This window comes from Anoplolepis gracilipes, chromosome 7 (assembly GCF_047496725.1).
Source record: "Anoplolepis gracilipes chromosome 7, ASM4749672v1, whole genome shotgun sequence".
Taxonomy (NCBI): domain Eukaryota; kingdom Metazoa; phylum Arthropoda; class Insecta; order Hymenoptera; family Formicidae; genus Anoplolepis; species Anoplolepis gracilipes.
In genome coordinates, this window is record NC_132976.1 from 3,715,940 (window position 1) to 3,727,765 (window position 11,826).

The window sequence follows — 11,826 nt, forward strand, 5'->3', positions numbered from 1 at the left end:
TATCGTAAAACGTATTAAACTTACTTTTGTAAACAAGATAAAAAGCAAGTCATGCATGCACTTGCTGTAACGAAAATATTGAATTATATTTCAACCTTTTTTTTTTTTTAAGTAAACTCGTCGCAGAACCGTTAATAAATTAATTGTCACGCGATTGATTCCGCAAAGTTTAATTAAACGGCACAGCAGAATTAAGAATTTCTCAATTTCTAATTTTGCCCTTCTTTTCTTCAGTTTCAGATGGAGAACCAAGGTTACGAGGAGGAGCAATCGCGCGCAGAAGAAGAGCAGTCCACACTCGAGTCTCGTTTTCGCGATCGGCAACCTCATGACACGATCGATCGAAGTGATCCTGCCGTTGTATCCAGGACACATCCCGAGAATCACGTGTATGAGGACATCTCCACCGATTGCAAATTTTCCGAACGTATATCGTTCCCGGACGAGACTCGAGAGACCAAGGAACGCCAATCGGCCGATCTCACCAGCAGGCAAACCTGGATCAATGAACCACCGTCGATAGCGGCTACTGCGATTTTCGACAAATCCTTTCAACAGAACTCGACGTTGGCTTCCTCGGCTGAGATCAGCACCAATCACGACAGCGCGATCTCCTCTTCTGGAACGAACAAAGATGACCTCGAGGGAGCCTCCGAGAATCCTCGCGAGCTTCCAAGATCCCTTCCTGAAAAGGAAGGTGTCCTTGAAAGTGTGTCCTCGTTACCGCGGGAGAAGGATTCGTCGCGAGATCCATCGGCGCAGTCTGATCGCCAGCGAACGAATCGTAGACGCAGGAAAAAGGACTGCAAGCATTGCAGAAGCAAATTGGCCGTCGCAAACTCCTGCGAGAAACTGGACGAGATGGCTGGTAGCGAGGATGCGATCTTAAGAGAGAACGAGATCAATCAGCGAAACAAGGAGTCGGATTTTACGTCCAATCTTCTGTTCCGGGAATCGCTGCTAAGGACGCAGAACATTAAAATCTATCCAATCGTGAAAAGAACGAGTCTCGGGGATATCGGCGTCAAGAATTCTCCGATTGCATTTCTCGAGAATGAATTGCACCCGCGAACTGCAGACAACGCAACTAAGTTCCTGGTGAACGACAGGATGTTAGGCAAGGTGACGGAGAGTCAGGACAAGTTACTACTGGGAGTATCGAGGAATGGGACTGACATGAGAATTAATTCCATCTACTCGCAGGATCGCTGGTACGGCAAAGAATCACCGATATTCTATACCGAGGTCAAGGATCAGAATCCTTTTCAGGTGAATTGTTTTGCGAAAATATCTTCTATTTTTTTTATCTATGATTATCTGCTTTTAAATTTATATACAATAGATGCAATTTAATATTTTTACTCTTGCATATTTTATTTTACGACACGCGAATTAAAACATCTTGGTAGAAAAAATTTCATTTTCTAGCTCGAAAAAACATGAAAATATGAAGACTTTTTGAATTTTAATAATTTTAATATTTTTAAAATTTAAACACAATGTCGCAATGTAGAATTGAAGAAAAAAAGAACGCTTTATTTTACGGAATTAGAATTCTTTTTAAGTGAATTATATATTTACAAAAATGTCCCCTATTTTTTGTCTATACGTTTTTAAATTTATAAATACAGTATATTGTTCTTACATAAAGAAATGACTTTCGCATATCTTATATGACACGTGAATTAAAATATTTCGGTAGAAAAAGTATTATTTTCTAGCTCGCGAGAAGATTAAAATATGAGATTTTTTTAATCCTAATAATTTTATTTTTAAAATGTCGTATGTAAAATGTAAAATTGAAGAAAAATGCTTTATTCTACGGAATTAGAATCCTCTTCAGGTGAATTATATTTACAAAAATGTCTCCTATTTTTTGTCTATACGTTTTTTAAATTTATAAATGCAGTGTAGTATTCTTATAGAAACAAATGTATTTTGTACATTTTAATTCACGACACGTGAATTAAAATTTAAAATATGTTGGTAGCAAAAGTATCATTTTCTAGTTCGCGAGAAGAGAAAAATATGAAAATTTTTTGAATCTTAATAATTTTATTTTTAAAAGGTCATATGTAAAATGTAGAATTGAGAAAAAAACGCTTTATTCTACGGAATTAGAATCCTCTTCAGGAATTATATTTACGAAAATGTCTCCTATTTTTTGTCTATATGTTTTTTAAATTTATAAATGCAGCGTAGTATTCTTATACAAATGTCTTTCACATATTTTATTTCACGACACGTGAATTAAAAATTATTTTCTAGCTCGCGAGAAGATAAAAATATGAAGGCTCTTTGAATTTTACAATTACTAATTTTATTTTTAAAATTTAATTATTTAAACGAATTGTAACGTAATATAATAATGCAAAGAATTTAGAATTATTGTTAGGCGTAGAGGAGTCGGAGAATCACTGCTCGACTAGTTTCGATTAAACGACTCGCTGCCAGAAGACTTAGTTGAGCGATGTAACCGCTATGTGGCGCGTTCGGATACAAATTTCTCGCATTAGAAATTCTAGAAATTCGTCCAACAAGTTGTACTAGGAGGTCCCGCGCCACGGAAGGCATACTTACCTGGCGCAGAGACTACCGTGATCTAAAAGGCGATTCCTCCAGGGCGAGGTTTTTCCATTGCACTACAGTTAAAAGCTGACCCTTGCGAATACCCTTAAAGTAGGTATCTCGAACGTATAATTTTTGGTAGTCGGGACTGCGTTCGCGCTCTCTTGGATAAGATCAATGTAAACGTAACATTTTTCTTGCAGCGTTTTTTTATTACAGAAATATCGTGAACGATAACGAATGTTTGCGTAAAATTTGTCGGATTTTATTTCTCGTAAAAATTAATAATAATCGCGTGTAATATCTTATATTAATTAATTGAGGACATACATCTATAGAGGAGATAATTATATATAAAAATAATTTAAAAGCAGAAGTATGATCTCTATTAATAAATAAATAAAGTAAATTAAATATATTAAATAAAAACATTAATTTATTAATACTTTAATTTAAGAGAAAGAACATCAGTGTGTAAATGTATGGAAAGAAAAGGATATTTTTAAAATGATTTTCTCGACAAGAAATATTTTCAATAAAAATTCTCTTATCAACACATTGATTGTATCTGTTGAAGACACTTTACAAATTTTATTTAAAAGCAAGACAAGTTATTCAGAAATAATTCTTCTAAAGTTTCCAAAAAAATGGATTAGATCATTAATGTACTCGTGCTTTAAACCTTCAGTTTTAGAGTTTTATCATTGCTTTTTTACGAGTCTATCCATTGTGCGGTAACGAATTAGCGTTTAAAGACATGTGTATGCACAAAGCACGATAAATGAGTGGCAACGACGTCTGGTTACGTCACCGCTGTACACGTGCACGCCGCGCGTGCCAAGTGTACGCATGAGCGAGCGAAAAAAAAGAGAGAAAGAGAGAGAGAGAGAAAAAAGTGCGGTTCCCCCCTCGGCTTTTAGAGCTTCGTGACAGAAGCGGGTCGATTGGCATCTTTGACATTCCGTGGAGTGTATCGGGGTATCGTTAAACCGCTCTCCATCGCGTGCCATTAAATGTGATTGTTTTTAATCAACAGCGATTGAGAGAGTTGAACAGCCCTAAATGAAGGTAAAGCTCGTTTTATCGTCGAATTCCGTAGTAATTAATCTCTTTGATTCTTTTATTTTGTTTTTATTTTCTTTATTTGTATAAATTTTCTTTATCTTATAATATATTTTCTTTATTTTTAATATCGTAGAATAATCCTGTTTGAATAGAATTATTATGTAGTATTAAAAAAACACGATATGTTTTCTCAAATATTTATTGATAATGATTGAAAATTTTTTATGTGCTAATATTTTTTCTTGTGGAAATTTTAATATAAATTAGAAATTGCATTAATTTAACTGCGCGAAATATTTTGCATATTTTATCTTACATTTTGAGTTATATTATTATTTGTCTGTAAAAAATATTAGAGTTTGATCTTTTTCTTTTTATTAAAACTTTAAACGTATCATTACGTTTGAAGAAGATCAAGCCAGCTCTCTCTCCTTTCATCTAAAAAATAAATATGATATCAGGATTACTCAAAGGCCGCTCTCTAAGAATAGATTCGCAGGTGTGACTTTATTTTGAGCGTCTTTTAGTTTGTGTTATGCTTTTTAGATAGTTTTCTCTGGACTTCCGTCCGCGAACGCTTTAACGAAGCTGAGAAACATAGCCGTGGCCGAGCAGTGTTGAATTATCATCATTATAAAGTTAAAATTTTTGCAATTTATAAAAATTAAAGTAAAATTATAAAAATATTTTATAATGTATTTAACGCATTTTAATTATATTTTTTATATTATATTTATCTAAATAAAACATATATATATATATATATATATATATATATATATATATATATATATATATATATATATAGAGTTCTCATATATTCATAATATCTTGTATAATTTATAATACTTATAATACCTGTGAAAGATATTTTTTAGATAAAATTTTGTTATAATATTAAAATAATTATAAAATTATAAAATATTAAAGCAATTAATATTAAATTTTTTATTATTTTTTATAATAGAAAATACCTCCATAATAAGGGATATATGAAACAAATTTAATTATCGCGGTATATCTAACTAGATTAATAAATATCGAAAGAAATATATTCACGGGATATTTGTGTCGTACTGAAAATTCTAGTCAACACGGGGGAATTAAATATAGACCAATATGAGCTGGTGATTAAAGTGGGTGATAAATAAAGTACACGAATTGATGGTGAGAGAAATTATACTGGGAGTGCGTGTTTTGGTACCTCAAGAGTTCGTACGTCGGCGACTTCTCCACCGGTCGTTCGCGATTTCGCCAACCCTCATCGGAGCTGACAGCCTCCGCGAGAGAAGAAGAAGAAGAAACAGCCGCCGTCTGGCGCGGCACCGACATAAAGAAACAAAACGGAACGGAAGTGGAAAACGTCTATCTATAGCCCGGCGTAAGCCTCGTCGTCAGCGAACCGCGTAACGTCCAGAGAGGCAGACGGCAAAAATTACGAAAGCGCGTTATAGTGAAGCTGATGTTTCTCAAAACAATATAATATAGTTAGTTATTAATCAGCTGTCATTCTGGATTATTCGAGGTGCTATATTTTGAATATAAAAAACTGAACAGAAAGGGGATGTTGGGAATAATTTTTTTTCTCCTATAATTTATTAATATATTTATCATTTTGATTTTGCAAAGTTCTATAGCTTTCTCTCTCTCTCTTTTTTATTTCTACGTATATAATATATAATTTATAAATTTGCCAAATAATTATTGATAAAAATGGAAGAGCTACGTTTGTAAACGTTACTTTCAATTATAGAATGCGCACAAGTGGAGTTTTTTTAAGACTCTAATAATATTTACTTTTCTATCACACTGTTTGTGTAATAAAAAAGTAACTTTCGAATCAATTTTTCTTGTGTTTCTCAAGGAATATTTTTTCCTTTCATTTTCTTCCCGCCTTTTTTCACGAGATCATTCCTAAGATTTATGTTCCCCTCGTAAATTCGCATTCGCGTTTTAGCGCCGGGTTGCTTTCGTTACATTTTGTTTTTCATTTCTCTTCAGAGGGCCTATTCCTTGCCGGCGCGGACGCACACACCGACCTCGCAGAATCGCGTTAATCTACGTCGAAGTGTCAGAAACGAGCCGCCACCGCATCCGGCGCGTCTTGACAAGCATCGTCGTGGCTGGACGTTACACCTGGCTCGTCCCCTTAAGGCATCCGGATGCTCCAACCCGCTCATACCCCTGCTGATTGTCGTGCTGATCCTGCTGGGAGTCGCTGGGGTCGCATTGTACATCGTCTTCGGTGGGTGAACCCTTATTTATTTCTGTACGTCGTTTTACTTCTGACGCAGCAAATTCTTTAAACTATAAACTCTTTAAGAACTTTTGTGAATTTTTCTAATGTTGTTTTTATACTGGACTGTTGAAAAAAAGCGCGTCTGCTATTTTTCACATTAGTTTCTCATTATAAATTATTGTATATGACATTTTTTTAATTATATTTATTTCTTAAATAAAGGATTATTCAAATGAATAATTATTGAAAATAAGAGTAAAATGAGGAATGACTCTTATTGTTATTAATATCTTCTCGCGATAAGAGCTTATTTCTTTCTATCTTTTGGTCCTCTATTAATTAATTTAAAAATATTGTGGAATTTTATATATTAAAAAAAATAGAAAATATATTGAATTATTTTACATATGTGAAATTATCCTTTATTGCATTTAAAGTACAGCGACAGTAGCTCGATGAATATTTGACAAAGTGAGAAATGAGTTCACGAGCTACTAAATACACATTTGTTTGTCAGAAGTCAGAATGAAATATTATTCAGCCTGCGGAGGTTAATCGATTGATCGAAACGTTTATCAATCAAATCAAGCGTTTATCAAATTGATTTATTATTGGAGCGTAATTCATTCCTTGCATTTATGCTGATTTGCAAACGATGATTCGTCTTCCGTGTTGCTAAATTATCTTTGCGATATTTCCGTTGTAAACTTTTATGGAGATAAGGATTGACTTTTTTTTATAGTAAAACTTTGATTTGCAAGCATTATCTCCTCGCAATTTTTTGATCGCAAATTATTTCGCCAGCGTTTTTCCCTCTTTTTTTCCATTGTAATGTCACGAATGGGAAGTTATTATTCTCTCGATATTTTTACAACTTTCATAAATTTTTCATCTCGCTCTATCAAAGATTGCGTGCTAGAACCCCGTATATTGGTCGGGAATAAACGATGCATTCGCGCCGGTGCCGTCGCCTTATCGTTTCGGACAATTAAAAATATCTGCATCCAGCCGAGGCCGAGGTTTAATTCGACGAAGCGTAGCACAATTGCTCGTCCAACGATGAGATGAATTTAACCGCGGGGTCAACAGAACGTTTTCCTTCGCCGATCGTCGTTGAAGCGCGGTCGCGCGATGAAAAACGGCAAAAGTCGATGACCGTGCAACGCTAGCGAATCCTGTAAATTCTGTGCGAGAAACGACACGTCTTTCAACATTTCTTCAGTCCTTGAATACACGAAATTACATAAAAGAACATAAAAGAATCGAAATTGGCACTTTTTATTCTTTAAGATTTGAACAAAGAAAAAAATTGAAAAAGATCCATTTGCGTGAATTTTCAGGTGAAAAACGTAAAGAACTTTTTTTTATTTCTTCCACATAATAATTGATTGTTATTCTCAGTATAGGAGATAGAATTAAAAAAATTTGAAAAATGTTGAAGAACATGAGATTTGTTTCTGCGCTGCTTAAATTATCTTACTTAAAATGTATCCTGATTCTGTCGAATAAATTAATAATATAAAGCGTTTAAGAGCAAGTTTTTCCATAATATTATGTTTGAAAATGTTTTCTTTAACGACAATTTGATTAAGAGAACTATTTTTTTTATAATAAATTAAAAAAAAATAAATAAATGTAATTTTTTATTTATATATATATTTATAAATATTGTGCATAAAATACTAAAAAAGAAAATTACTTAACTAAAAAGGGCTTTCAAAAATTCCCTTATATTTTATTACTTCTTATTTTGAACAGTCGAGAGTTAAAAACCGACGTGTCTGGTGAACCTCGTAAAAGCGTGATATATTTAGTTTATACTTCCGTTTTTTTTCTCACAACGTAATAACGAGTTTTTTTCAATCCTGATGACTGATACACCGGCTGTTATACATCTCTTCTTTCGCAGAGCCAGAAAAACTCCAGATCATTCAGCAGTACCTGAAGTCGACGAGGAAGTTGACGGAGCAGAACGTTACATCCGGCGAACCGATCACATCCGTGATTCCGAACGACGAGCCCGATCTGATCGCAACCACCAGGACGACGATGACGATGAACGTCGACGCGTTTACCATGGCCGCCTTTTTAAACGGTGTCACGTCATTTCCGCAGAGCGTTTCACCATCGACTTCGGAAGTGGAAGCGGAAGTTAATTCGAGTCGAAACGCTAATGCGACGAGGTATTGCGACGATTGCCTCGAAGGTGAGGTGTGCGTTGCCCTCGTCGACGAGGAGGTGCCGATATGCAGAAGTCCCCACGATCGCGATGATCCCACCGGATGCGCCGGTTTCTGCATCATCAATAAGCAAAAGTGCCATCGCCTCGACGTAGACGCCTTCAGGTTTGTCGATGCTTATCTTTGATTGATAGAGTCGGGATTGTTCACTTATTGTTAGTATTGCCAGATCGCCCAATAATAGCTCAGTATGAGTGGATGTTTTTACATCAACATTTTTAGCTCCATAAAGAGCTGGTAGTAAAATTTTGAAGGAAAGTATCTTGCAAAACATATTGCAAATTATATTAAAAAATTAATAATGCAGATAATTCGCGTAATAATCTTATAATTATCATTTAATAATTATTATTATAGTAATATGTATTTTGTTTATTCTATTTATGATTGAGGTGTAGAAATTATTATTGTTAAAAATTAATATTAGCTGTGTAATTATCGATTATTTTCGTACAGACATGAAAGTTTTTAAAATTTATAATTGATTCTTCATTCATTATCTTCAACGGTTTATTTGTTAAAGATGCGTGGAGATCGAACATTATTGTCTGGACGATGAATGGACTTGTTCCAATACATTGTGCATCCCTTTGAAAAAGCGTTGTGATGGGCATATGAACTGTTACGATCATTCGGACGAGTACGATTGTGGTAGGTATAAATAAGATAAAAATCGCATTTATCTTTTCTCGAGGTTTATAATAAATAACTTTTCACAATATTAAGAATAAGTTTTGAATTTTTTTTAAATATTGATTTTGGCAAAAAAGTCCTGAAATAAATATAAGATTTTTCTTCAATAAAGAGATTTGGCATAAGAATCCTTTTGATAATGTTCTGATCATTTCTTATATATATGTAATATAATTAGTAATTAATAATTAAATATACACTTTCTTCAATATATATCAAATTATGCAATAATCATAATTAGATAAGTGAGACTGTTATTTAATCACCTCGATCTTGACATATCGTGGAGCATCGTAAGTCGCTATCCGCGCGCGACTTTGTCTCTCGTTAAAACATACTGCATTGCCCCAGTTCGGTGTGACCTATAACTTTCTGTTATCGGCTTTTCTACTTTGCTATTATTTGCGAGGCTTCGGTTTACTAGTTTTTTTTGATATCGATATGATCGCATATTCGCATTCAAGTCATAATCGCAAAATATAACGACCAGATTCCAATCGAAATGGAAAGATTTAGAAAATGGTATACGAATTATCAAATTTAGGATCAAGTTAAAAAATTATAAAATATTATATATAAATTATATAATCAATTATAATAAAAGTATTCTTTCCGAGAAGGAAAGAATACTTCAATCATAGCTTGATTCTACAGTATAATACAAGCACTTTTACAAAAAAATAATATTACATATTGTTTCTTTTGTACAATATTATTAGATAAAAAAAGTTTGACAAGGGGTGATTATTATATCGTTTATCTATTATCGAGTTTGGTTCTGAATTTTTATTATCGTTATTCATCTGCTTATTTCCACGAAATATTTCGGTTGAAATAAATTCCAGTTTTCTAACACATAATCACGTGTATAGTATTTATGAGAACATGTAAATACGCATGTCCGGTCGAACAATTCACGCGTAATTGCTCGCTTGAATTAATAACGAGAACATTGCTCTTGCGATATTTAATATAGGTGTTCCGAGTACAAAGTACACGAAGCAAGTAGAATGCGATACTATCAGGTGATACTACACGTTCTTTTTCAGTCTGCAATCTGGAGACGCATTTTCAGTGCGGTAACGAGACCTCCTGCCTTCCGTTGGAGAGGAGATGCGACGGAAAGATAGATTGCTGGGACGCAACCGACGAGATTAATTGCACGTTAGGTGAGAGTTTTTCTTCCTTTTCTTTTCGCGATAACGACGTCGATGTCGAAATGTTTGACGAAACGAAATGTCGTTGTAATAGGGTGAAGGATTAGCGAGATTTTCGTAGAATGTATTTATGGAACCGATTAATTGTAATCGAGAAAAGAAATTCTGCTGAATTTTTACACAGTGGCTTACATCTATCGAGCATTGTTTCAGTTTAGATTCTGTTACGTTAAAAAGTGATAACTCCGAAAAGAGTCATTTTTCTTTTCTTTTTTTTTTTCGAGCATGTTCTCTATAAGCATATTTTCTATAATATTTAATATTTAATTTAATTTTTATTATTTAATATTTTATTTTTCATTGTTTTTTATTTTTTTTAAGGTACGTGACTAGAAAAAAAGAGATTTGCAAGACATTTTGTGCAAAATTTTAAGCAGAATTGAGTGAAAAATTGTACATTTGTAGTCTTGCTTATAAATCGCTTGACCCACGTAAATTCTTTTCTCATATCTTTTCTTTTTTTTTTTCCTTCCGTAGGTCGTAATCTCGGTTGGTGTGAGTACATTTGTATTCTGTACATTTGAAATGCACGAGTATTTTGCACGAAAGTCTGCATGCTTACACATCCTATGAATGCTTAAAAATGTTTCGTTTAAATGCTATTGACATATTCAGAAATTAACCCAATTTTTATTTCAAGAATGTTGCATGTGATTTATAACGATTTGCTTATGTGACGTATAAATCTGTGACTCGAATATATGCCGAATATAATATAATTCATGATAGAAAGTGATTTCCGTACATTTTATATAAATGTGAGAAGAAAATTCAATATATGTGTATAAATTTAGCTAGAATTTAATTAGAAAATATGTCAAACATATTTTCAAATTCAATTGACATTCTTTGGGAAAATAATTTTTAGAGTACAATGTAAAAATATATCAAGTGAGATAATCACATACATGCTTAAAAATTTGTCGTTTGAAATTATCGAATCTTTGGAGTCACATGATTTAGAATATTTGCTTAAAGTTTATCAATGATTTTCATTTTAGCTTGCCCTTTGGACAACGAATTTACTTGCAGTAATGGGGAATGCATATTAAAAACTCGTTTTTGCGACGGATTATCGGACTGCAGCGATGGATCAGATGAGCCTCACGGGTGCCAAGGGCGATGCAATAAACACGAATTTACATGCCAGTAAGCCATTAATATACATCTCTTTGTAATAAGAAATAATTAAGAAAAAAAGATATACATGATATGAATATTTTCCCTAAATTAAATCTCCTATCTTCTGAATCGTACTCTTTAAATGCCTCTAGTATATTCTTTTCTATTCTTAATATATTGAAATAAACTAAATGATAATATAATAAATATATTAAACACACATTTTAATTTTAAATTCTTTAGTTATAATATCGTTATATATTATATATAATAAAATATTTTACATATAATATTATATTTCAGTTTTATTTGAAACAAAGTTAATTTTTTAATATGCGCCTCGATTTTTTTTGATGTATCTCGAAAAGAAACATATTTTTTCTTACAAGAATAGAAAAGAATTTTAAATCACAATGTGTCGATAATATTGCTGTTTTGTACACGTAACAATTATATTATACAGAAACGGCAGATGTATTACGAAGGCAATGAAGTGTAACGGGATCGACGATTGCGGAGATGGTACGGATGAGAGACATTGTAAAGATCGGTTCACTTAATATTGAAGAAACATAAAAATAGTGAAGAAACAAAAAAAAAAAAAACATTGCCAATGGAGAAAATCAAACGCAGTATTTTATACAGAGATAAATGTATGTAATGTGTATATAGTGTGTTATAT

General features: G+C 33.0%; 1 protein-coding gene and 1 non-coding gene across 3 annotated transcripts in view; both read left to right on the top strand.

The window, feature by feature from the left end:
- Positions 1-11,818, top strand: part of LOC140667788 (uncharacterized) — a 29,724-nt gene extending 17,906 nt beyond the window's left edge. The window contains exons 2-9 of one of the 2 annotated variants that reach the window (XM_072896042.1): positions 235-1,269; positions 5,635-5,878; positions 7,782-8,217; positions 8,636-8,763; positions 9,855-9,974; positions 10,500-10,517; positions 11,024-11,171; positions 11,608-11,818. In XM_072896042.1, coding sequence (XP_072752143.1) covers positions 241-1,269; positions 5,635-5,878; positions 7,782-8,217; positions 8,636-8,763; positions 9,855-9,974; positions 10,500-10,517; positions 11,024-11,171; positions 11,608-11,704 — 2,220 coding nt within the window. In that variant the 5' untranslated portion in view covers positions 235-240 and the 3' untranslated portion in view covers positions 11,705-11,818. The remainder of the gene's footprint in view (positions 1-234; positions 1,270-5,634; positions 5,879-7,781; positions 8,218-8,635; positions 8,764-9,854; positions 9,975-10,499; positions 10,518-11,023; positions 11,172-11,607) is intronic. The other variant, XM_072896043.1, reaches the window with a different exon arrangement.
- LOC140668263 (U1 spliceosomal RNA) lies at positions 2,573-2,736 on the top strand. The gene has a single exon (XR_012047149.1). It is a non-coding gene; the product is annotated as a U1 spliceosomal RNA (small nuclear RNA).
- Positions 11,819-11,826: the final 8 nt, after the last annotated feature.